This window comes from Nuphar pumila, chromosome 4, assembly GCF_984573655.1.
Source record: "Nuphar pumila chromosome 4, dmNupPumi1.hap1.1, whole genome shotgun sequence".
In the NCBI taxonomy this organism is placed as follows: domain Eukaryota; kingdom Viridiplantae; phylum Streptophyta; class Magnoliopsida; order Nymphaeales; family Nymphaeaceae; genus Nuphar; species Nuphar pumila.
The window spans coordinates 142,761,452-142,789,358 of record NC_143252.1 but is presented as its reverse complement, the minus strand read 5'-3'; the positions used below and the strand labels follow the sequence as shown (position 1 = coordinate 142,789,358).

Sequence of the window (27,907 nt, the reverse complement as noted above, 5' to 3'; positions counted from 1 at the left end):
TGGGTTTAGAACTTGTAACTTCCCGTCAACTTGATGGCATTCACAAGTGGCTCTTACCAGATGAGTGGAGTCATTGTGGGCATTATTACCATATAGTGCTACTATATTTTCTCATGTTCTGTTAGAGCGGCATGAAGGCCAAGAATCATGTGGGCGTTCATTCCTTGAAAGTTGTCATGAATCACACACACACACACACACACACAGAGAGAGAGAGAGAGAGAGAGAGAGAGAGAGAGACTCTATGTCTTAAAATATGTTTATAGGTCTTGCGGCCCACAACTGCCAAGGAAAAGTGAGTTGGAAGTAAATTAAATTTGCAAGACAAACTGAATTCCATACAAGTTTCCACTTCTGTGAAATAAATCAACTTTGGAGATTCATGGCTAAATTGACTTGCAAGAGATAGCTGGTAGTACCATGGCATTAAGTTGAAGGATTAAGCCTGCACAAAGCCCATGAACAAAGAAACTAGGCTTCCATCTTGATCAACTAGTATGGCCTGTACCTCCAATCCATCCTAGAAGATCTGACACCTCCACTGCCTCCACCACCTCCACCAGTAACATAGCTCCCCCACTAGGAGAAAACATTGAACCAATCAATCGTTGTTGGGGCAAGGACCAAGCCCTACAATTATCTACCATAAAAAATAAAGCAATTGTTCCTATATGTTTTTCAAAAGAGGCAGACATGTTACAAGCATACTGCCTATTGCAAGTTATTACAGCAAATACTGTTTCATATTACAAAGGGGTTGTATGCAAAATGTGGAGTATATACAACTAACAGAACATGCAAATACAAATCATATACTCACATCTTCAAAATCCATGTTCCCGTAGAGCCGGCTATAACCTCGCATTGGACCACCATATCCTCTCATTTGTTCCATTGCCTCAGCCATGTAACTACCACTTGCACCTCCATCATCTAGTGGTGTAGCCAAGTCGATAGCAACCTGCATGGAAGGTTATGCCATGACTGATTAAGTTCATATAAATGATCCTTACCATAAGCCTACTCAATTGTTAATACAATGAGAGAACGTAGAACGTTGGACTTTACCACAGGTTCCAGAAGACATAATCATCATCACAATCAAAGAAATCCATACATATGCCACTACAAGACCATTATTTATTTAAACTAGTTGCAGAAAAGTGGGCCAAAAGGTGTAGCCAGAGTTCTGTATCATATCATATTTCTGTATTGGCTATCAACCCAATACAATACTGCTTCAAGTATCGCCAGGTTCCAATTATCCCGTATCATACAATATGGTGATGTATCATACTGTAAGTTTTTAACGTATGACACCCATTTTATTATCGTTGTGACATAATAGACAAATTTAGGTAGTTTTGAATGTCTTCTCTTTGTTTTTAATTTAATGTGGTTCTTAATAGTAAATATTATACTTTAGTTATGTTTAATTGATTATAATGCTAAAATTTGATTTTTTCTATTGCATTCTATATTTTTTCTAGCTTTTTGAGATGTTTGGTGCATTATTTTGACTCTTTCTAATTTTTACATAGGGCTTTTTCTGTATCTTATGATATCTTTAGTCCTTGCTATTGTAATGAAATATGCGGAAATAAACACAATGTCCTATAATGGACAGTCACACATAGAATGCAAAGATCAAGTCCACAATGGACATACACAAAAGCCAACAATGGCTTGTAAACATAAAAATGTTATAAAAGCAAGAAATGGGCTTCAAGAAGCCTTACAATGCAAAGGGGTCCACCCCTTTATTCATAGGCAAGAGAGTGAGAGAGAGAGTGGGAGAAAAAGGGAGAAGGAGTGAGCATTGGGGGGGGGCAACAAGGAGTTGTTGGGCCCCCAATGGTCACATTTGTGACCGTTGAGCTATGTCACATGGGTGCGGGTGCGGCGTAATTTTAAAATTTTTGGACACGGGGACTCAGCTATATATATATATATATTATTTTTTTAAAAAGTGCACAGACACACAGTCTGTGTCTGCAGCACTGTGCACAGCACAACACTGTGCACAACACAGCACTGTGCACAACACTGACTCTTTTTATTTATTTTTTTAAATAAAAAATATAAAAAATTTTGTTTTTAGAGACAAATGGACATTTTTGGACTCGATCAAAGTTGACCGAGTCCAAAATGTGGACGGACTCGGCTTCAACTTGTTGACCGAGTCCGACTAGGCGTTGACCGAGTCCAGGCCCAGTCCGAAGCCGCACCCGTGTCGGAGCTTGTCGACTCGGGTGCGGCACCTCCCTAGTCGAGTCCGTGTGACATAGCCTTTGAGGGTCCAACGACTTTTGGTTGGGACTCCCAATGCAACATGCATTTAATGCATGTACAATAAAAAGAAAAAAAGAAAAATAAAAAGAATAAAGGGAAAAGAAAAAGAAGAAAAACAATGAAAAGACTAAAATGCCCATATTGGGCAGAATTACAGAAATACCCTTGGTCGGGTATGATGGGATATATATATATATATATATATATATATATATATATATATGTGAGTACATATATTTTAACACCCTCCCTCAAGCTTTACGGGGACATGGCCGAAAGCTTGTTGAGAGGGAACATAAAACGAGGAGCAGCAAGAGCCTTGGTGAAGAAGTCCGTCAACTGGTACTCAAATGTAACATATGACAAAGTTATAGTCCCTCTTAGATATTCATTACGAACATAGTGGCAGTCCATCTCAATATGTTTAGTACGCTCATGGAAGGTGTGGTTGCTTCGATGTAAATGACACTTTTATTGTCACAACACATCTTCAAAAGTGTAGAGATGGTTATGCCCATATCAATGAGAAGACTTCTAAGCAGAGTTACCGGAAGCGCCTAGGCAAAAGGGGAAGCGCGCTTCGAAAGTGCGAAACGTCGCGCTTCGGAAGCGCGAAACGTCGCGCTTCCGAAGCGTGAGGGGAAGCGTCCCCCTTTTATGGGAAGCGCTTCCCCCGCGCTTCCCCATTTTTTTCATTTTTTCGCTTCCCCCTCGCTTCCTAGGTCGCTTCCGGGTCGCTTCCGGTTCGCTTCCTAGGTCGTTTCCGAGACGGTTCGGAATTTTCTTCTAAGTGGTCCCACGCTTCTCCGCTTCCTAAAATTTTGAAAGTGCCTCGCTTCCCGCTCCCGCTCCCGCTCCCGCTTCCTCGACTGGTAACTCTGCTTCTAAGCCACACAAGCTCCATGGTTGTAATGGCCATTGCACGATATTTCACTTTCGTTGAGAACAACGATACTTTGTGCAACTTCTTGCATCTTCAGGAAATCATAGTCACCAAATAATACACAGAAACCAGTAGTTGAGACTCTATCATTGAGATTTCCTCCCCAATCAGCATCAGTATAAGCAATTAAATCAAGTGATGAAGAAGAGAAAAGAAAAACTCCCTTAGTTATAGTATTTTTAATGTATCGAATGATTCTTAAGACTGCACTCATGTGCACGATTATAATTGCATGTTGAAACTGACTGACTGAGTGAACTGAATGTACTATGTCTGTCTGAGTGATGGATAAGTATGTCAGCGACCCAACGAGTTGGCGGTAGGGAGTGGGATCTTCGAGAAGAGTTTCATCTTCCAACCTCAACTTTGTATTGATAACTTCAGGGGTTTCTATTTTCTTGTCATATGAAATGCCAGACTTTGAACAAATGTCAGCAACAAGTTTCATCTGAGAGAGAATGTACCCTCGTGGAGAGTATGTTACTTCAATACCTAAAAAATATCTTAAGAAAGCAAGATCATACATGTCAAATTTTTCTTTTAAAACTTTCTTAATATCATTAATTCCTTGTTCATCACTTCCAATGATGATCATATCATCAACATAAAGCAGTAGAATAACTACTGAGGACCCTGCACTTTTCATAAACAAAGCATTGTCAGTATAACATGAACGAAAGTTTAAACTTGTCATTACATTGCTAAATTTATCATGCCAAGCCTTTGGAGCTTGTTTCAATCCATATAATGTTTTGTTAAGTTTGAAAATTTTATCTTTACCAATACATACTCCTGGTGGAGGATCCATGTAGACCTCTTTATGTAATTCACCATTTAGGAATGCATTTTTAACATCTAATTGATAAATAGGCCATTTTTAAACTGAAGCAACCGCAATAAGAGTACTAACACTAGTCATTCTAGCTACGGGAGCGAAAGTTTCTTTATAGTCAATGTCGTATTCTTGAGTGTATCCTTTGGCTACCAACCGGGCTTTATAGCGTTTTAATGACCCATCACTTTTAGTTTTGATTTTGAATACCCATCTACATCCAATAGATTTCTTTAAAGTAGGTAATGAGGTTATTTATCAAGTTTTTGCCTTTTCAAGGGCACTAAGTTCTAAGTTCATGGCTTCAGCCCACTGGAGAATATTTTTGGCTTCATTATAATGAGATGGTTCATGAAAAGAGTGTAACGCAATTAGACACACCCTATATTTTGGTGTTAGAGACTCATAAGAAACAAACCCATTAAGAGGATTAGAGATTCAGCCGGATCTTCTTAAAGAGGTTTCTTATATGTTGGAACCTTGAGAGTATTTTTCAAAGGCACTTATGGGAGCTTGTTGACCACGCCTAACATAGGTTTGAATTGGTCTACTTTCAATGACATCACTTTCATTTTCAACATTGTTAAGATGAATATTCTCTTGGTCATTCAATAAATCATTAGAAATTACCTTTTCTTGAGGAGTCACATCTTCTTGAGGAAGGAGATCAAACAAGAAAGCATATTCGCTTTCATCAATATCTTTTGTTTTCTCAAAACCATTTTCATTTTCTAGGAAGGTTACATCTTTCGAAACATATAGTTTGTTGCTTTTGAGGTCGAAGCATCTAAAACCTTTTTTATTTTCTTCATATCCTAAGAAAACACATTCAATAACTTTTGGAGATAATTTATCTCTTTTGTGTGAAAGAACAAAGCATTTGCACGCAAAAATTCTTAATCTATTAAAATCGGGTGTTCTTTCAAATAGTTTTTCATATGGAGATGTATTTTGTAAGGATGAAGATATCATTCTATTTATCAAGTTGATGATAAAACGGCTTCGGCCTAATAGCTTTTTAAAATTTCTTTGAAAATAAGAAGTGTACTAGTGGTCTCCAAAATGTGTATGCTTTCTTTCGCCTAGACCATTTTGTTGAGGAGTTCTAGAATAAGATTTTTTATGACAAATTCCATTTAATTCTAAATAATTTTGAAATTCATTTGATAGGTACTCTCCACCCGAATCGGATCTAAGAGTAGAGATATTACTTAAAAATTGATTTTTGACTATCATATGAAATTTCTTAAAAAGGCAAAGACATCGGATTTTAGGTTGAGAAAATAAATCCACACATATCTAGTGTAGTCATCAATGAATGTAACATAATAGGAGTATCCTCCTTTCGATATGACCGGAGAAGGGCCCCATACGTCCGAATGAACTAACTCAAATGGCCTCTTAGACACAAAGGTTCTATTTGGAAAAGGAGTAGATTTCATTTTCCAAAAAATGCAACTCTTGCAAACAAAATGTTTCTCATTACAAAATTTCTTTCCAAAGAAAAAGGAGCACATTTTTGAGAAACTTGGATGTCCAAGTCTTTGGTGCCAAGTTTTAATATTTTTATCTTGGACATGGTTACAAAGAGAGTTGGGTGGAATTTTCAAGTTGCTCATGTAATAGAGATCTCCCCTCCTATAGCCTTGCCCAATCTGCTTCCCGGACCAGAGATCCTGTATAGAGCAACCCTTAGTTGAGAAGGAGATTTCACATCCATGATCACATAATTGAGATATAGAGAGAAGGTTTAAATTAAGTTAAGGTATCACCCTCACATTTGGCACAAAGAAAATCTTTGGAAAAACTTAACGTTCCAAAACTTTTGACTTATAAAAATGTACCATCAGTGGTTGAAACGTAAGAGGTTTTTGAGTTATTACATAAGTCAGATAGCCCATTCTCAAGAGGTGTCATATAAAAGGATGCTCCAGAATCAAGAATCCAAGAGAACATAACAGGAGGAGAAGATGAAGCGATGGTGACACCCAAAGTTGATGGAGATTTGAGTAAAATTTGAAGTGCCTCCGATAGTTGAGCAAGAGAGAAGGAATCCTTCCCTTTGATGGGCACCTCCTTTTTTTGAGTAGTTTCTTCAACGGAAGCAACCTTACATTTGGGAGCTTTATTTAGCTTAGGGCAATTAGGTCTCATGTGACCCAGTTCTTGGCAATGATGGCAAATAACTTTTCTATAGTTGCCATTATAGTTAATTTGCCTTCTAAAGTGTAGAGGCTTGTAAGCTTTCACATGATTGTCGGGTTTAGACACGACCAAAACTTCATCTCCATCTTTAATCATGCCAAGACGAGTTTCTTCTTGACATATCTCGGCTATGACCTCATCTAATGGAAGAGGCTTAGATTTATGAAGTAGAGAAGATCTAACTTGTTCATATTTGGGCCTAAGCCCATGTAAAAATTGGAAAAGGTATTTTTTTTCCATTTGTTCTCTCCCTAGTTCAACATCTTCACTAGAAACTCATTTTGGTTCTAGTAGAGATAGCTCATCCCATAAGGGTCCAAGGGTGCTAAAATAATGTCTTACACCCATTTCTCTTTGCTTAATGGTACAAATTTTCTCTTGGAGGAAGCATTGTCTAGCAAGGTCCTTTTGAGTATACATACAACAACAACAACAACTACGCCTTCATCCCAAAACAATTGGGGTCGGCGATATGAACCAAAAAAGAAAATCATTCTGGGTCTTCCACATGAATCCTTCTCCTCCAATCATTTCTATCCAATGTCATGTCCTCGATAAGGTTCAAAACATTCATATCCTTTCCTATCATCTCCATTCAAGTCTTCTTAGGCATACCCGACCTCTTTTAACTAATATATTTTCCCATTTCTCCATCCTTCTAACTGGAGCATCATAAAACCTTCGCTGAATATGTCCAAACCACCGTAAACGATTCTCTCTCATCTTATTTTCAATAGATGCAACACCTACCTTCTTACGTATCTCCTCATTTCGAATCTTATCTTTTATTGTATTTCCACACATCCATCTAAGCATACGCATCTCAGCTACACTCATTTTTTGAATATGATGTCTCTTGGCAGCCCAACATTCCGTACCATATAGTAAAGCGGGCTTAATTGTCGTCCTATAAAACTTTCCCTTCAACCGCAATGGCATTCTACGATCGCACAACACTCTAGTTGCACTTTTCCATTTCATCCACCCAACCTTTATCCTATGATTTATATCTCCATCAATTTCTCCATACTTTTGAATGATAGATCCCAAATATTTGAAACAGTCATCCATCGGTATTTCTTGCTCACCAAGCTTCACTACACTCCCATCACTACTTCGTTGCTTACTAAACCGACATTCCATATATTTTATCTTATTCTTACTCAACTTAAAACCTCTTGCTTCCAATGTTTGTCTCCATAATTCTAACTTAGCATTAACCCCAGCTCTAGACTCATCAATCAAAACAATATCATCAGCAAACAACATACATCGCGGCACATTTTCTTGAATTGATCTCGTAAGCTCATCCATCACTATAGCAAATAGGAAAGGGCTTAATGCAGATCCTTGATGTAACCCAACCGTTATAGAAAAATTGGTTGTCATCCTTCCAGAAGTGCGAACATTGGTTACTACTCCTTCATACATATCTTTAATTATACTAATATACTTGAGAGAAACACCTTTCCTCATCATTGTCCACCAGAGAACATCCCTAGGTACTCTATCGTATGCTTTCTCCAAATCAATAAAAACCATATGCAAATCTTTGTTCCTCTCTCTATATCTCTCAATAAGTTGTCTAAGAAGATGTATACCTTCCATAGTTGATCTTCCAGGCATAAAACCAAATTGATTCTCCGCTATCATGACAACCTTCCTCAACCTAGACTCAATCACCCTCTCCCAATGTTTCATAGTATGACTCATGAGTTTTATACCACGATAGTTTGTGCAATCTTGTATATCACCCTTATTCTTATATAGAGGCACCAAAGTACTCTTCCTCCACTCATTAGGAGTCTTATTTGTCCGCCAAATCTTGTTAAAAAGATTTGTCAACCATTCTAAACATTTCTCACTCAAGCATTTCCAAGCCTCGATAGGTAAACCATCTGGGCCAACTGCCCTTCTTGATTTCATTTTCTTCAAAGCCTCTGCAATTTCTTTCTTTTGAATCTTGGGCATGAAGTCGCGATTCATCCCATGAAAAGGAATGGAGAAGTCTCCAAGATCCTGAGCATGACTTCCATTAAATAGCTTATCAAAATAATCTTTCCATCTCTCCTTAATCTCATCTTTGACTAAAACCCTTTGTGTTTCATCTTTGATACATCTAACCATACCCAGATCCCTCGATTTCCTATCTCTCATCTTTGCAAGCCTATAAATATCCTTCTCGCCCTCTTTGGTATCCAACTTGTCATAAACCTCCTTATATACCTTATCCCTCGTGTTTCAAACTACTTTTTTAGCTTCCTTCTTTGCTATCATATACTTCTCCAAATTCTCATCATCACGACTTTTACTTAGATTTCTATAACACTCTCTTTTAATCTTAATAGCTAATTTGACATCTTCGTTCCACCATGATGTATCCTTACCTAGCAGTGCACCGCCTTTAGACTCACCCAATACCTCCTTAGCCACCTTTCTCATGCCACCCGCTATCTTATTCCACATTGATTCTGAATCCTCCTCGAGACACCAATCAGCTTCCTTAACTACCTGCTCTACAAACATTTCTTGTTTAACTCCTTTCAGTGCCCACCACTTAATTCTAAGATCTATTCTATGTCTATCCCTTTTGCGGCATTTTCTAATTCTAAGATCTAAAATTAAGACTCTATGTTGTGTAGCTACACTTTCTCCCGGTATAACCTTACAATCGATGCAACAACCCCTATCTCTCTTTCTAAGTAGGAAAAAATCTATCTGACTCGTATTAACCCCACTTTTAAATGTTACTAGGTGAGACTCCCTCTTCCTAAACCAAGTGTTTGCTAAGATCATAACATAGGACAAACCATGGTTGCCAATTGAGGAAGCGGGAGCGGGAAGCGATACGGGAAGCAGGAGCGGGAAGCAAGGCACTTTCAAAATTTTAGGAAGCGGGGAAGCGTGGGACCACTTAGGAGCGATTCGGGAAGTGTCTCGGAAGCGACCTAGGAAGCGTCTCGGAAGCGAGGAGGAAGCGAAAAAATAAAAATAAAAAATACAAAAAAATTGAAAAAAAAGGGGAAGCGTGGGGGAAGCGCGCTTTCCATTAAAGGGAAGTGCGTCCCCCATTAAAGGGAAACGCGCTTCCCCCCCACGCTTCGGAAGCGCGAGGTTTCGCGCTTCGGGGAAGCGCGCTTCCCTTTTTAGCTAGGCGCTTCCGATAACCCTGGGACAAACCTAAATCTAAAATCCTTTCTCCACTTTCGTTTCTTTCTCCTGTACCATAGCCTCTATGGATACTCTCAAATTCATCCCTACTAATGCCTGGTCACCGCCGATGAAAAGCTTTTCTCCATAAGATATCTCTTGTACTACTCCATCTAAATCTTTCCAAAAATGACGCTTAATGGAATCATCTAAACCTACTTGAGGTGCATAAACACTAATAATATTAATAATATCCGTAACTAATACTAATTTAATAAGTAAAATCCTATCACTCTTCCTACGGACCTCAACTACATTATTTATAAACTCACGACTAATAACAATCCCTACTCAATTCCTATTCCCATTTATTCCTGTATACCAAATCTTATATCCCTAAGGTTCTATCACTTTTGCTTTCTCACCTACCCATTTGGTCTCTTGTAGACATAAAATATTCATCTTTCTCTTACACATAACATCTACTAACTCTACCAACTTAGCAGATAAAGACCCTATGTTCCAAGTGGCTAACCTAATTTTATGGTCTTGAACTATCTTCTTTACCCCCACCCGTCCAATAAAGTGAGGGAACCCTTGCCTATTTGACACCACACCCGAGCGCCGGTGTGACGCATCGCTTCTGGGAGACTACCTAGCAACCCTTGCCCATTTATCACTGCCTCCGGGCCTATAGAGTACAGCGCGTCGCACAGTAGGGAACGCCCCAACGAAATTCTCGTATTGGTTCATATTCATAGGGTGTGACTAAGTTTTTATGCTGGTTGTCACTGGCCTACTGCAACCCTCCTCCTTTTGAGTATACATACCTTTCATAAAAAACCATGCTTCGTTTGCCATTCGAAATTTTGCAATGTTGGCGCAAATTTTGAGTTTCACATTGTTCATGACCCATGCAAGAATCTTTGCATGTTTGCTTTCCCAATCTTCAACTTTAGATTGGTGATCTTCAATGGCCTTCATGCGAGCATTTCCTTCAAGTATTTTTTCTTGATCACCGTCAATCTTTGTGAGTTGGAGTTGTGGTTCCGGAATAGTGCACATCACATATCCCTAAAGCTTTTTACTCTTGAGGTTGTTCTCCATGGCGACGGCCCACATCATGTAGTTGGTACCATTAAGTTTGAAGGAGAGATCGATCTTTTGTTCTCCTTCCATTATAACTCAAGAAAGGATGACAAATCAAGAAAGAGAAATACAATATGCAAACTATAACTAATCAACTAGCTATAGCAAGAATCAAGAGCATAAACCTTGCTTTGATACCATGTAATGAAATACGCGAAAATAAACACAATGTCCTATAATGGACATTCACACATAGAATGCAAAGATCAAGTCCACAATGGAACATAAAAATGTTATAAAAGCAAGAAATGGGCTTCAAGAAGCCTTACAATGCAAAGGGATCTACCCCTTTATTTATAGGCAATAGAGTGAGAGAGAGAGAGAGCAGGAGAAAAAGGGAGGAGTGAGCATTGGGGGGCCCAACAAGGAGTTGTTGGGCCCCCAATGATCACATTTGTGACCGTTGAGGGTCTCAACGACTTTTGGTTGGGACCCCCAATGCAACATGCATTTAATGCATGTACAATAAAAAGAAAAAAAATAAAAAGAATAAAGGGAAAAGAAAAAGAAGAAAAACAGTGAAAAGACTAAAATGCCCCTATTGGGCAGAATTACAGAAATACCCTTGGTCGGGTATGATGGGATATTATATATATCTATATATATGGGTACATATATTTTAACACCTATATGGGTTCCGATACACTTTGTACAACAACAGGTGCAGCCATATTCTGTTCTCAGAATTTGCTTATGAATCATGAGGCACAAATTTTGTCACTTCCCTGTGGGCTTTTGATGTATATATTTTTAGCCTATTAACAACTGTAACATCTTCCCATTCAAGAGTGAAGCTCTTACTGCAGGTAAGCAGTGTATCTCCTCCATGTCGATACCACTAACAAATGGAATGCCCTCATTATCTCTCAACTTTAATAATGACAATCAGCTTGCCAAAGACTTCAAAAAATTAGCTTATTTCCCACACACAACGTTTTGCATAAATTAGCTTTCTAGAAGAGAAGTCGTTAGCTTATTTATCATAAATTAAACTAAATCCCTAGTAGGGGTAAAACTAATCATTTTTCTCAAAGCTAATTTCTTATAATTTGGAAATGGATTATTACAATGCAATGTTAAAGAACCCTTCTCTGGATATCTTCTGATACCTAAATAATGATCCTCACAAATTAACCTAAAAATGTTCTTTTCTGTAATATATAATGCAGTAGCGGAAATTTTATGAAGCAGCATATAAAATTCTAGTTCACCACAAAAAAAGGATACTTGATGTAATCCATCCAGTTCACAACAAAATGTAAATGTGACTTGAAGATTCTCACGTACTTGTTGCCCATGAATCTCATGAGATCTTCTGGCTACACGATCGGCTACACCATCATCTGCAAAAGTAACAAAACCGAAACCCCTGTGTCCAGTTCTCTTAGGATCCTGCTCCATATGAAGAAAAGCATGTCTTATTATGACGTCTCAAATGAGAGTAATGAGGAATGGCCCTAATTAAGACTTCCCATCAAAGGAGAATAAAAAAAAATGTAAATATCACCTCTTGATATTGAAATATGTAAAACTAAAAAAGGGAATGAAAAAACTTGGAAGCAACCAAACCCATTAACCACAGTAGACAATGCCTTCTGTTCCATGAATTAAAAGATAATGCATGCAACCATCAAGATAAACAGACAACTGGAATAAAATGTTATAAAGAAGATCCTATCACAAAACAATTAATAAAACTAGAACCACAAAGAACAAGCATACGATGCAATAACCTTTATTAAGCACATTGACATGAGAAATAAAGTGATCAACTAACAGAACATGTACTGAAAGAGGATTTAACGTGAGGTTAGTCCAAGTTGTTGCAGGCTTAAAAACCCCAGCCATTGATATCATGGCGCCTTTACATAGAGGAAGAAACGGAGAGAAAAGGCTCACCATAAACATAAAGACAATTTAGATGAGAGGGAACTATTTGTGAATCAGTTTGTTACAAGTAGAAGATGTCACAAAAGGTGCATCAAAAGATTAAAAATATCCATTGAAGTACAAACTTAGCAAACAAGCATGTAAAATGCAATTCGTGATAAGAATAGTGCCCAAGCTAAACACACATATGTAAAGGTCAATGCACAAAACTTGATAAACAAGGGCCAAATCATTATGATATTCCACCAACAATTGTAAAAGTACTGCAACCGAAAATTGAAAGCAGACCCTAAGTTCAACAGCTTCCTTCCATTATCAGCCTGTGCATGTGATTTTGCCAATTATTTTAAACTTGGCCACCATGCTTTTCTAACATGTTACGAATTTGCACACAATAGCATGAGCGTAACAGGTGACCTGCGAGAATGAAAAATGACCTCTATACAAGCAGAAAAGTTCAATTCATCATAAACTTTTACAATATAAGAATTTGATCACTTCACAACTATGCAATGGAAATTGCATAAGCTCTCAAATTGACAAAGCTGGAATTTTCTTTAGATCCACAAAGATCGAAAATCAGAAGGCCAATCATCTGTGATACAGCTTTAGCCAGAACCTGAAATTATAACGCCTTCCTTTTTTGTTGAATGTGCATCCTTTAGCATCATCAACACAAAATTCATTTATTTACAAAGCAACTAATAAACTCACCTTTGGGACATAGACATCTAAAATCCGGCCAAACTTGCCAAAATATTCTCGTAGATCTTCAGAACTTGCTTCCTGTGGAAGTCTTCCCACAAATATTTTTTTCCCCATCCCACGACTTGATCCAGAGTATCCTCCTGCATGACGCAAATTTGACAAGATTATTATGCATATAAAATTATAAATAAAAAAATGCATCTGATCACCCAACGATGCACACATTTTTGAAGTTTGTGAATCACTTACTTCCAAAGGATGAACCTGGATTATCATATAGTGTCGGAGCTCCTAGTGCTGCATACCGAGTAGCTGCAGTAATATAAGCATTATATGCACCATATCCACCTTGCATCACTCTGCTTGGATACCTGAAGTCCTCTTCCTGAAATGCACAATTACCATCACATTCTATGGCTAGGATGCAAATGAACTTTCATTCAGTTGGATGAAAAATCTTAGTTGTCTCATCGCTATCATAGTAACGAAGCCACTATGTGATATGCAACAAATAAATGCAACTCCAGAAAAAGACATGCTTGCAGGGAAACATCGTTCAGGAAGCATAGAGGGAAAGTGAGTTGCCTTTGGTGTGGCCCGATCGACAACAATTGTTGAACCTTCCAATTCATGAGTTTCAGCCATCAGAGTATCCACTGAATCTGTAACACCCAGAACAAAATTTTAGTCCTCAAGAAGCTACGCGACAGGTCAACTGAACTCGCTGCTCAATATACGGAACACGGAGATGGCATCAATACAAAGTAAACACAAATATGACAGGAGATCCCTGACTTTCTGCTAAACTCATAAAGAGATGCCAATGAATAAGCAAAGCCTAGAAAGAAATCCCTTGGATGTTACTTAGCAGATCTCAATCATGTGGTTTACATTAATCCCCCTCAACCTAACAAGCACACAGACTTATATTAGCTGCATATTATGCTTCTATTTAATCTCACTACAACATCCGTAATATGCATACTTCAAGTGGATAAAGATTGTTTAGAATTTAGATATCCAGATAATGCCATCCAACATGTTACATTGCTTTGGGTGACGCTTCCATGAAAAAGTGCCAGGAGGCATTTTGCCTAGCACACAATTTATGCTTCCAAACAAATCAAAGAGGCGATAAAGGCATCGGGTACATCAGCAGCAGTCCTTGGAACAACTTGGTCAGATTTGTACATCAAACCTCGTAACTAAAACTTGATAAACTTGTATCATGGAACGTAGGCTGTGGGATTATTCAGAAACTTAAGGATTAAGATAGTCCTCTAATTTTTATCGTCCTTGCGTAAGGTGTCTTTGTCCCTGCCACTCTATGATTTAAGCATTAAGGGCACATATTCAAACCACACAGCTTCATGGGAAAATTTGACATTATCAAACACATTAATAACTTTTCTGTGGACAAATGTTTTCAAGCTACATTCTTGAGAAATTTTTTCCTGCAAACCCAAGACATAGAGGACTACAACAATCTTGAGAAAATTCCAGGTGATAGACTACCCCAGCACTGCCTCCCCATAATCTTCAATGTTGATGCACTATTCGTTCAACATTCTTTAAGAAATGGAACAAATTATTGTGCTAATGGAAATGGCAACTACATCAAATCCCAAATCCCTCCCATTTTATAAGCAAGCTGCTATCACCTATGTCACCTGGGTACCGATGCGGGTACGGAGGGTACAACATGGTAATTCCAAAAAAAGTGGGTACGGGATGTCGGAGACACGGCTATATATATATATATATATATATATATATATATATATATATATATATATATATATATCACATAAATACAAAATAAATTGAATATAATCTAAATATATATGCTATATCTAAAATATATATTATAAACCGAAATATATAATTATAAATTATAAATTGAATACAAACTTGTATGTATGGAGGCTAAAATGGCGTGTCCCAGTGTCAACATGTGTTGACACAAAGACACACATGTCGACACGGGTACGGAGGGCAAAATGACGTGTCCAGGTACCATAGGCTATCACTAGATAAATTTTATATCCCAATTATAAGCTGGGATGATCTATTCAAAAGCCTCATGATTATCACAAGAAGAAACTTTCATGAAGAAGGCCACTTGATCATGAAGTTTATCTTGGAATATTGGTTGCTTCTGAATGTGACTAATGTGGGGAGAGAAACTGAGAGCATAACATTTTACAATGTTTCCAGCTCATATTTCACAAGCTGTAGCAAATAGAAATAGGATGGAACAATTTATGATTTAGAAAGAGCATCTATGAGGGCAATAAAAATGAAATGATGCAGTATATATGCACTAAGCAGTAGGAACAACGGAAATGCAAGGAAAAGAATGTTGGCCACTCCAAGACATGCAGGAGAAGCAGGACTAACAAAACATAAGGTGGACTTGACAACTGACGGATCATCAAATAAACAATATTTCTGAATATTTATACACCAAAATAGAAGATGGAACTCTAGAGAACCTGTGCACATTGATGCACCAAGTAATTGATTGCTTTTATTTTGTTTGAAACAGTTGTCATTGTCAAGCGCAGAAGCTAAAGACAAGTAGGTCAAGAAAAAGATTGTCATAAATTCATTCTATCATTAACCTCAACCGACATTAGGTCCTTATGTTAGCTTATATATCAACATGCCTGCATGCAATAACCTGAAGTGTTAAGTGGCAAGTTTGTGAATACATGCATGCATAAACAACTGCACAATCTAGTAGTGACTGCAACACACGACTCTTTCGGTAATTTGCCAGTGGATTTCAATGCAAGAGGACACACTCTTAGCCCTTTCATGGTAAACTAGATTTCCCCATTAGTATAGCAACAGCCCCCAGCTTAACTCAGAATGCATAGAGCAAGTACCCCAAATTGGTGCAACAAAAGTCAACTGACTTGGTATTGATACAATAACCAAGACCTTCGGATCTCCTCAGTCACAACCATGTCATTGACAAACATGTCAATGGTGATTCATCCAAAATCCACATAGCATTACAGAGTTGAGCAGTATTTCGGAATTTAATCCTGAATCCAATCTACCAAGCTTGCTTTATGCTGAAGGTATATCATCTGCATAAAGTACATGAATGCTAAAATGACAAATACATGCTAACTCCATACAGCATGAAGACATCAACTTCTACAAGATATTTAGATAAGCACAAATGCATGGGAACAGGGACCAAGACACTTGCAAGGTTCCCTTGACCTACTTCCAAAGATCTGGAGAAATTTCTCAATTCACTTTGGGTAGCTTCCGTTGCTTGCCTACGCATAAGGATAGAGCAATAAGCCATATCAGAACCCCAAGTTTTGCACATTAGGTGGTAAAGGGCAACTATCTAAAGCATTTAACCTTTTTTTGGCAAGAGAAGGGGGGGGAGAGAGAGAGAAGTGAATAGGTCAAAGTATTGCCAACACAATTCAAGGTATCCATTCACAGATACTGAAAAGAGGAACATGTAAAAGCATCCTTATCAACATTGTCAATATCATCAGCTGCTCGATAATAGTATACTAGCCAAGAAAATATTGTCAAAAGAAGAAAGCCACCAAGGCTCATGGACAGACTAGATGAATTATCTCTGCTAAAAGCTTTATATAAGCATCTTCAATATAGCACCAAAAAGTTTCTGGGTCAAATTCCAGAAAACCAACCTGCACTTTGGAAAGTGATAAACCCAATCCCACGATGTCCTTTTGAGCCTTGGTCCTACAAAAGTCAACCGATAACATCAGAAATAATATTCAACCTGGTACTGTAGAGAATGTCCATGAGTAGCTGAGCTGTTGCCACAAAGGACGGTTGCAGATAACTAGAGAGGAGGGTGAATTAGTATAAAATTTAGTACGAATGATGAACTGGCATAAACCAATATCTCATGATGCAAACCTACAACATTCTTCACTCGTTTAATAGCAGATAAAAAGCTAGTGAAAACAATTATAGTTCGACTACCTACAAAGTCAAAAGCCACCAATTAAAGTAGAATTTACCATGCAGTCTTAATAGAGTGACAAATTTTAACACATCTAGTTTAATAGAGGAATTTTAAGGTAAGTATGCCTTGACCTCCATGACAAATTTTATCACATCTAGTTTAATAGAGGAATTTTAAGATAAATATGCCTTGACCTCCATGCTGTACAAGATCTCAATATGCACATGAATAGCAAATTTTTATCACCAAAATAACAAAAAAAACCATCTAAATAGAATGATTTTCACATATATTATTTGAAACACAAATTGGATCAAGAAGATTAGTTAAAATCAATGAAACAGCCATATGTGTAGTGCCCATAAAGAAAAAAGGGTGCATTAAAAATTTCTGCTAGCTATGGTCACTTATAAAGCAATAAGCAAGGAAACTCGGAAGAAATCAGGAAAAGAATTGAAAATAGGGGTGAGACAATCGGTCAGGCAACATGTCCCAGTATGTAGTCGAGTACCTGACCCATATACAGTGGTGGAGAGTGAAACCATTTATAGCCATCAAGTGTGTTAAAATAGAGCATGCGTATGGATCTGGATTGGATCTAGATCCATACGCACATCTATCCTTCATTATTATGAAGTTGACGATTCATTAATGGCATTCTTGTAATATGGTACTTGTGTTTACATATTTTAGTCTCTATTGTAAAATCGTTTTGATATAAATATATTAGGGCTCGGTGGTGTGCGTTGTTCAGCCGACCAAGCTATTGTGCCTCCCCCTTTTTTTTTCTCTGTTTCCTGTACAGGTTGAGCCGTGGAGTGAAGCTCTTTCGATTCCTCATATGGTATCAGAGCTGATTCATTTCCTTCTGCCCTTTGTTTCATAATCATCTCATGTTGAAGAAGTTTCGCTTGAAGGTCGTCAAAATTGGGCAAGTGGGGGAGACATGTCAAAGCGGTGGTAAACATGTCAAAGTCAGAGCCCAACCCATTAAGGAGTTGTTGTACTTTATCTTTATCTGAAATAGCACTTCCAATAACAGCCAACTAGTCAATAATACTCTTCAAGAGGCCTATGTATTCCATAACAGTCATGGAGCCTTTCTTCAAACTTTGAAACTCATTCTTTAAGTACATAACTCAGGCTTTTGATATCTGAGAGTATGTCTGAGATAGCTTACTCCATAAGTCTGCCGCAGTGCAATCATCTGAAAGAGTAGCCAACACTTCTTGAGAGAGTGTTGACCTAATATAAGCAACCAAAGATTGATCATACTTTCTCCAAACTGTATACTCTGGATTCTTAATAGATTTGGTAATTGCATCACCCTTCTCATCCTCGATTTCCTGCAAAATAAACCATGGTGGTACAGAAACAAAACCATTCAGATGTTCATCGAGATCCAGACTCCGTATAAACAGAAGTATTTGTCTCTTCCATGTTAAGAAATTAAAATGAGTAAGTTTTTCTGTAACGAGCTGATTTAAGAAACTTGTAGAGGGACTCGATGACGAGTATGAATCCATATCAATGAAAACCTTTTTTTTTTAACAAGAACGTAGTCTGTTACAGTCTGCCTATAGATGTTGCACAAAAAACACTAATTCACTGTTGATTGAAAAGGATGAAGCAAAACAATACAAAATTGAGAAAAACTGATACGATGATGGATGCTAGACTATGACAGTGATATTTAGAACAAAGTGATACGAATTGTCCAGCAGTACAAGGAGTCAAGGAGTACTCACAACACATAGACTTGGGAAAGTATCAAGTTTAGAAGGAAAACCATAGAAAGTGTAGTTAACGTTGATAAATACTGCAAGAAGATGCAGTTGTTGACAAAAGAAAGGTGCTATTGAAGAGGGAGATACAGCCGATCGAGAAGTCGTTGACACAGACGATGATATTGATACTGAAGGCGAAAAGAAACAGTCAATGTTGAAGAAGGAGAAGTCGCAGACAGACTTAAATGTTGAAGGAGTCTTCACAGCTGGTGTTCTTGATGTTGAAGGAGGCAGTCGATATTGAAGAAGAAGGAGAAGTCGCAGATAGTGAAGGATGTTGAAGGAGACGTTGATATCAACGTTGGTGTTGAGGAAGGAAACAGTCGATGTTGAGGAAGGAAACAAATCAATGACACCGAAGAATTGTCATCTCGAGAAGTAGAAGTATATGATCCATGGATGAGCGCAAACCTTTTTGCTAATACGGGAGAAACATGTCAGGCGAATTGTCCTTCCTTCGACTTGAGTAGAGAGTTGGATGACTCTCAGATGCATATTGAACCATCTTCAGTTGAGCCACCCCCAGTTGAACGCTTCTCTGAACAGGTATACACTAGAAGGGACAAAAATACAGAGACGAGGAATGTGGAAAGCATCGCTAATGATTCGGTTCAAAGGCCGTCACGCATTAGGCATCCTATTCAGCGATGGGTGAGTTATGAGACCTTTTCTCTTGATTTTCAATTATTTATGTTGCAGCTCACAAAACAGGATGAACCCACTTGTTTTAATCAAGCTCTTCAATCCCGTCATTGGATTGAGGCTATGAATGAAGAAATGGAAGCACTTCATGAGTGTCAGACTTGGAAGATAGTACCTCGGCCAAAAGAAAAGAATGTAGTTGGCTCAAAATGGGTCTACAAAATAAAGTATAAGCCCGAAGGAAGTATTGACGGATATAAGGCACGACTTGTTGCTCGGGGATTCACACAACAATATGGTGAAGATTACGATAAAACTTTTAGTCCGGTAGTCAAAATGGGTACAATTCATGCCATCATATTTCTAGCAGTCGACCGAGGATGGAGGCTTAGCCAGATGGATGTTAAAAATGCATTTTTGCATGGAACTTTAAAGGATGAAGTATATATGGAGCAACCTCCTGGATATGCCGAGAAGAATTCTACTGTCTGGGTGTGCAAACTAAGGAAATCTCTGTATGGGTTGAAACAGGCATCTCGTTCTTGGTTTGAAAGTTTCTTTATGCAAATTCAAGGCTATGGTTTTAGAAGATGCTCTCTGGATCACTCACTTTTTATTTACCAAAAGACAGACATCGTTACTCTTCTTCTTATATATGTTGATGACATTGTGATCACAGGGAGTTCAGATAATCATGTGTAAGACGTGAAGTGATTTTTAATGAAAACTTTCAAGATGAAAGATTTAAGGGAGTTGAGGTACTTCCTTGGTGTGGAAGTTGACAGACAAAAAGACACATTGACACTCATGCAACAGAAATACACTCTTGATCTTCTCGAAAGAGCCGGGATGACGAATTGCAAACCAGTCAACACTCCGAGTGTATTACATCAAAGGTTGAGCTCTGAAGATGGCCATCTTTGTGTCAATCTTACAACGTATAGAAGCCTCGTGGACATGTTGCAATATTTGACCTTTACCAGACCTGATATAGTTTATGTTGTCAATCAGGTGTCCCAGTTTATGCATGCTCCAACGGAAGGTCATATGGAAGCAGTGAAGCGCATTCTACGCTATTTAAAAGGAACTATAGGACACGGGCTTGTTTATCGCAAGAATGATAACCTACATAAAGGACATGAACTCGTAACCTATACTGACGCAGACTGGGCAAGGGACTCAGATGAGAGACGATCTGTCTCTAGATATTGTGTATATATTGGACACAATTTAGTGTCTTGGAGCAGTAGAAAACAAAAGGCAATGGCGTGATCGAGTACAGAGGTTGAATACAGGTCTATGGCTGCAAGCACGGCAGAAGTTACATGGATTAGACACTTATTGAGTGATCTTGGGGAGACAATTATTCGATCATTTCTTCTATGCGACAATCAAAGCGCAATAAACATTGCGTGTAATCATGTTCAACATAGCAGAACAAAGCATATTGAGATTGATCAACATTTTATACGGCAGAAAGTCGAGATGAAAGAGATAGAACTACGTCATGTTCAAACAGAAGATCAAGTGGCAGACTTGTTTACCAAAGGGTTAACTTCACATCAATTTTGGTTATTAAAGAGCAAGTTGTACATGCTCGAAAACCATGTACAACTTGAGGGAGGCTGTTAAAATAGAGCATGCGTATGGATCTGGATTAGATCTAGATCCATACGCACATCTATCCTTCGTTATTATGAAGTTGACGATTCATTAATGGCATTCTTGTAATATGGTACTTGTGTTTACATATTTTAGTCTCTATTGTAAAATCGTTTTGATATAAATATATTAGGGCTCGGTGGTGTGTGTTGTTCAGTCGCCCCAGCTATTGTGACTCCCCCTTTTTCTTTTCTCTGTTTCCCGTACAGGTTGAGCCGTGGAGTGAAGCTCTTTCAATTCCTTGTAAGGTGGGCCCCCTCTCCCATCAATACGGGACAAATTAACTACACCAACATGAACTTGTGCCTTCGCATAATAATGGGCATCATATAAGAGAGACTGAATGAACTTTTAGTTTGGTCCCATAATGATGGGAGGGGTGAGGGAAGGCCCGCCAGATGGTCATAAAGGGGCGCCCTCTCTAACCCTCATGTCATACTAGAAGCCTTTCATTAAAAGGATGTCACTTTGACCATATTGCCCTTTGGTTTTGTGTATGTTAAGGTCATCTGCAGCCCGCCCTGATCACACACACACACACACACACACACATATAATAGAAACATGTCACGAGCCAGCCTAGCCCAATTAGGTTCATGGGAGTAATGGAAGGCTGTGCACCAGGCATCCATCCAAGGCCTGGCCTGTTGTCCAGCCCTAATTGGATAGATTAAAAGCCAATGAATATATATATAAATCCTTACATTCAGAGTAGTAAACCAGCAAACTGTGAAGCAGCTTACCTTAGGCATGTACAAATCTGTAATCTCACCATATTTCTCGAAGTAACTGCACCAGATATTGAGGTGATGAGTTGGTATTTGTCTTAACAACATGGCATCTTTTTTACTGAGTTATTACATAAAACTTCAGATAAACTTCTTAACTTAAATTATAATACCAAAGTGAAACAGGCATATAATATTACCTCCGAAACATCTCTTCTGTAACAGAAGGTGGAATTCTGGCAACAAATATCCGAGAAATTCTCTTTGAAGATGCCCTCATTTCTTCCTATATAAATTTTGATTGCAACATTGCAATCACGGGATTAAAAGCAAGACAAAGGGACCACTTGGTAAGAGAAGATTTAAACGAAAATCTTGAACCAACACTAAATTTGGAATGGAACCATTAATTCAAAACTACCTTTGGAGTTGCAACTTTGACCTCCAACACTCTGGTCCCAAGAATATGTTGACTTTCAAGAGCATTCTGTATATCCAAAACCAAAAAATAAATGGGTCAATGAATAAGAAAGCATAAACATCAAATAGTGCATACACAAGGAAAATTTTTATCCTGCCCCTTTCAAGATCAACAAAATCCTCTTTAACACATGCTGACAAACTCCACCCTGTCCACCCCATGACTGGACTTTGTTCCGGTCCCAATTGGACTTTGTACTGGTATGAATGAAGTACCTATAGATGGTGAATTCTGGGGTGGAAAGCCTTCCACAGCAGACAAAGAACCCTTGGCACTTTTTGTTAATTGTTGGTCACACATTTTTGGAAAGATTATCCAAGAAATTCATGATATTCTAAAAAAGAAAGCCATAATCATATCATGATATTTTTGTATATTATCACTTTTTTCAATCAAATTTTCCCAAGACTTGAAAATCAAAGAAGGTTTTACCAAAAAAGGAGCTATTTTAATTTCCTGCCTTTCAACGTCAACAATAAACCTCTATCCACAAAACCACAAAGTCCATCAATCCCATGACCCCATCACTGACTGGACTTGGTTTGGGGAAAATGCCCCCATAGATACCGAATCTGTGAAAGGACCTTCCCAAGAGACAACTTGATGCCATGGAAGGGCCGTCAAAGACAACAAACTCCCCTTGAGTTCTTGCGATCCTTGGTCACAAATGTTGCTGATATTTTTTGCAAGATTTAATGATTCAGTTGTAATACTTTAAAAAAAAATCAAAATTGAATAATCATGATGACATCATGATATTTTTTGTTTTTTATCACAGTCTTGTTAGAAATCACCAGGCATTAAAAAGCAAAGAAAGAAAATTCCCTTTTTGTGTGCATATGCACACATTAGTGTGTGTGTGTGGGTGCAAATATATGTATCCTAATAAGCCCTTGAGAATAAAAATATAACATGGTTAATGCTACACAAATCTTTAGTAGGTCCAACACTTCTCATAGACAAATAATATTCAGGAGACTTTTCTTACCAATCAACAACTAGCATATGGCAACTCAAAGTCTCAAACAGTCAAATGCACCAAATTCAAATTATTGCATTCTATTACCATGTCATTGTGCAATGTCAAAAACAACGAGAGAACAAATCCAATGTTTAAGAAGTGAGAAAAACCACAAGCTCTAGAGCAGACATCACCTTGGCATCTTCTTCTGATGCAAATGTTACATAACCAAAACCACGAGACCGGCCAGTTGATCTTTCCTGAAATTTAAGCCAGATATTTGCTAAGAGAGAAATCAAAATATCAAGTTCTTAAACTAGCTGGCAACTTAGTTGCAGTTCAATAACCACAACAAGTAACTAAATTATAACAAGATACCTATATAGAATTATTTCAAAACAAGAGAACAAATTATCAACAGTATACCAGAGCATGATAGATGTAAACAGGAAAAAAAAGAATTCATAAAACAGAAATTGAAAGTGTTACACATCAGGCTAAGTATCTAGTAAGAGCTTCAGATAACATAAATACCCCACCTAGCTAGCATAGCCATAATACTGCAAGTCAAGTTTTCAGATGTTCAACATGACCTGCTCAAATTCCTTAATCGATCAATCAGGAGAAAGACTACAAAGGAGAGGACAATGAACAAATGGATAGCCATGATTAAGTTAATCATAATGACACAACAGGATTTGGAATTTAACTTCATTTAAACATCTTGAGGGTCTGATATATAAAAAAAAAGGATATCTGGAACCGAAACACAAGATTCATTGGTTAAGATAGTGAAAACTCCACCAAATCAGCTGTGAGATTTAGTTCACACATGACACACAAGTCCAACACTGAAGGAAAGGGCCGATAACAACACAACCTAAGGTGACAGTATCACGCCAGAACCAAAAACATGCCTTTCCTTATTGGATTTTTTGTCAAGTCATATACCCAAGTGGACATGTGCTTCTGTAACAATCAGAATCTCATCTATAAAACAATTAGAGATGCACATATTCATACGAAGATACTGAAAGTGATGAAGGCTTCATAGCGTCTGAGGGTAAAAATATCACATATGGTAAATTATGAAGCTTATTAATGGATGTAAACCAGTGTTATTAAAAACGCACCTCAAGGCGCAAAAAGCGCGCCTCACCTCAAGGCGAGGCGTGCCTCGAGGTGAGGCGTACACACCTCAAACTTTTAGTCCCTGACCCTAATTAGGGTTGGGGGCCCTCATTCTGTCAGCCTCGTCTCTCACTCACTCTCTCCCACCTCTCGCTTGTCTTGGTCTTTCACTCACTCTCTCCAACTTCTCGCTTGTCTCCCACATCTCTACTTATCTCTCACTCACTCAATTGCTCGTCTCTCACTTAGTCGTTCGTCTCTCACTCACTCGCTCGTCTCTCACGCACTTGCTCGTCTATGTCTCTCCCACTTCTCGCCTCTCTCAGCCTAAAAAGAAGGAGAAGAAAGGTAAATTTATACAAGGCAAGGGCGACAACCCTAAACCTAAACAAGTCGGGTCTAATCCATAAGAAACCGGGTCTCAAACTTAAGCCCAGAAAAAGCGGGACCCGCGCCAGGGGGGAGACCTCAGACCCCCTTACTGCAAGGGCAAAAACTCTGAATCATGCTCCACAACTCATCAGGTACTGGTACTTCAATGGGCATGGGTCAGACCAGTTGTGGATTTGACCAATCAAACTTAATCCATTACCTATTTTGGTCCATTTTAAGGTGCATAAAGGGTTGTTTTTATTCATTATTGTATGGTGCTTGATACGCACAAACACACATGCATGTATACCTATTTTTTCTCAAACAAAAAAATACACATATGCACACATACACACACATAGTTGTGTCGTACCCCTATTCCCCATACTTTTGTAAATTCTGATGTTGTACCCTATGTGCCCACACCTGCATCCATACCCATAGTTGTACCTATGTGACAGTTTATAGATTCAACAAGATTTTATTTCTTGTTGGTTGCTGCTTCATCAATAAAGCATTATTTATTTATAATTTTAGATCATTTGTATACTTTTTTTTAAGTTTTCAAAAAAAAATTGAGGCTTACGCTTTATGCCTCGAGGCTTACGCCTCGCCTCAGATTTTGGTGGAGCGCCTCGCTACGCCTCAACGCTTTTCACAACACTGGACATGTATAATAGTATACATGTCATGCCATTAAAAAATATATATAACCGTGTAAATATTTTGCCCAATGATGCCCTTCATCCATCTTTAAGAAATATTAAGAAAATATTCAAAGAAATAGTAACAAATAGCTATATAATGACTTTCTTAACTTTCCCTACTATACCTGTAAAGTCCCTTTTTAATAACTTGGCTTACTAAAATGCCCTCATCCATGTTTTAGTAGACCATGTTATTATTTGACAGAAATCAAATATAAATATCCAATCCAACTTTCCAAAAGGAAATATTCCCCAATTCTGAGAGGATGTGCATCCCATGTTAAGAGAAGCATGCCTTGCATGTGCTTTGTAAGCAGACTTCACATTGCCTTTGTAACTTCCCTTTTCATGCCCTTCATAAGGACACCTCCCATGTGCACTTCCCAAGCTTTGGGAACACCAGGTTTTGCACTTCATATGTGCCTCTGAGTTCAAGTAGCAGTTCCAGTAACCAATAAACCAACAAATGAGTGCAGCAAGTACTATGAAACTGTTGACTCCAGCTAACAAATGGTTTCAAAAGCCAAAATTTCACATGGAAAAATATTAACGTGTTGAAAACGTTCTCACAGTGTTCACCCCAAAAAGTTGCAAAATTCTAACATCTCATAAAGGTGGGTATCAAAGACAGATGTAAAGCACAAGCACACATACAAATCCTCGAATCTAATGAAGAAATCACAACCATAATCTTGGATAAACTACAAAGAACAGGATTCTTCTCACAATATAGAAATTTATGACAAACAGAAAGAATAATAAACATAAAGCAATCTTAAAAATATAAAGAAAAGTACAAATATTTTAACAAACACTTGTCACATTATTCATAGTTTACATAGAATACGAGAGACCCAATCAGCAAGAAATAGCTAAGGGTTTTTTTTTACCATAACTATTGCTCCTAGACCATGCTAGTGTTGGAATTCGGAATTCCTATAACAATTACGACGCTTAGTGTTCCAATCCCAACCACATTCTGAGAAGTAGATAGAACCATCCCGACCAAGTAGACAAAAGTACCATCCTCAAACACCAAAATAAAGAAAAGAACATCCAGCAAAAAGAGGCACAACAAAATGAATCTTCCATATTCAATATCTTTTCTTCCAACCGTATAAAAGATTATTCAATTGAACAAAATGTCAAAACGCAACTGCCAAATTGTTCCATTATAGATCAGCTGGGCCAAAGCTCAGGCACCCCTCTCTATGTTGATGGGACACGCGGGCACCTGATATCTATGAGGATTCACCCACCCTGGAATTTTGATGCACGACCAAGACTACCGTGCATCCGCCTCAGGTGGAATAAGTCACGAACTTACTCGAAATTCAGACAAACAACTAAAACCATTCTCTCTCAATAGAAACCAAGATACCAGAATAACACCGTTTTTTCCCACATAGAAACCAAGATAACAGAATAACACCGTTTTTTCCCACATAGAAACCAAGATAACAGAATAACACCGTTTTTTCCCACATAGAAACCAAGATACCAGAATAACATCAATTTTCCCACATAGAAATCAAGATACCAGAATAACACCACTTTTTCCCACACTAAATGAAAACCAAAGGCTCGACTAAGCTTACCTTCATCACAATAGCATCCTCAAGCTCCCCAAACTTGCTCATATACTGCCTCAACCCATTGGTGTCGACATCCCAAGGAATACCAAGCACCTGAATTTGAAGCCAAAACGGGAGAAAACAAAACCCATCAGCAAAATAAGCTCAGAATTAGCTACAAGAATAAAAGAGAAAGCAATGGATACTAACCACCAGCTTTTTGTCCATGAGGCTGAGACTCCTTCCGCAGAGACGACGACCAACGACGACAGATCGATCGAAATGGGGGAAATAGAGAAAAGAATGAAAGAGTTGGGGGAGAAACAAAACTCACTTTCCCTAGGGTGGTGTTAACAAACACACAAGAATTCCTAGAATCAGATCATCCTTCCTCACCTCTCACGCTCTCAACCTTCTCACCCTGCAAATGACCAAAAACCCTCTTCTCACACTCAATGAATCGCACTCACCCACACACAAACATGCAAGAAAATCAGAAACGGAAAAACACCAACAACTCATAGATAACAAAAACTTCCTGGATCAATCTTTTCCCGTTTTTTTCCCTTTTTCCTTTTAGATGGGTTAGGGGAGAAATCAATTTTAAAGAAAGAAAATGGTGTGTACAAAAAATGCATGGTTGCTCTAAGAACACTAACCTTCTTCCCCGATGCCCTCTCTCTCTCTCTCTGTGTATGCGTTCTAGGGTCGCCTCTTATACCC

At 38.2% G+C, this 27,907-nt stretch overlaps 1 protein-coding gene across 1 annotated transcript; it reads right to left on the bottom strand.

The window, feature by feature from the left end:
* Positions 1-245: 245 nt before the first annotated feature.
* On the bottom strand, positions 246-27,907 carry LOC149841418 (putative RNA-binding protein C660.15). The gene is made up of 14 exons (XM_090003821.1): positions 27,844-27,907; positions 27,395-27,605; positions 27,209-27,298; positions 23,595-23,660; positions 22,380-22,445; positions 22,159-22,244; positions 21,974-22,019; positions 16,856-16,910; positions 13,755-13,831; positions 13,419-13,554; positions 13,176-13,309; positions 11,859-11,963; positions 821-961; positions 246-579 (listed from the first exon to the last, which is right to left on the bottom strand). The coding sequence occupies exons 2-14, from the start codon at positions 27,410-27,412 to the stop codon at positions 493-495; spliced, it is 1,107 nt and encodes a 368-aa protein (XP_089859947.1). The 5' UTR covers positions 27,413-27,605; positions 27,844-27,907; the 3' UTR covers positions 246-492.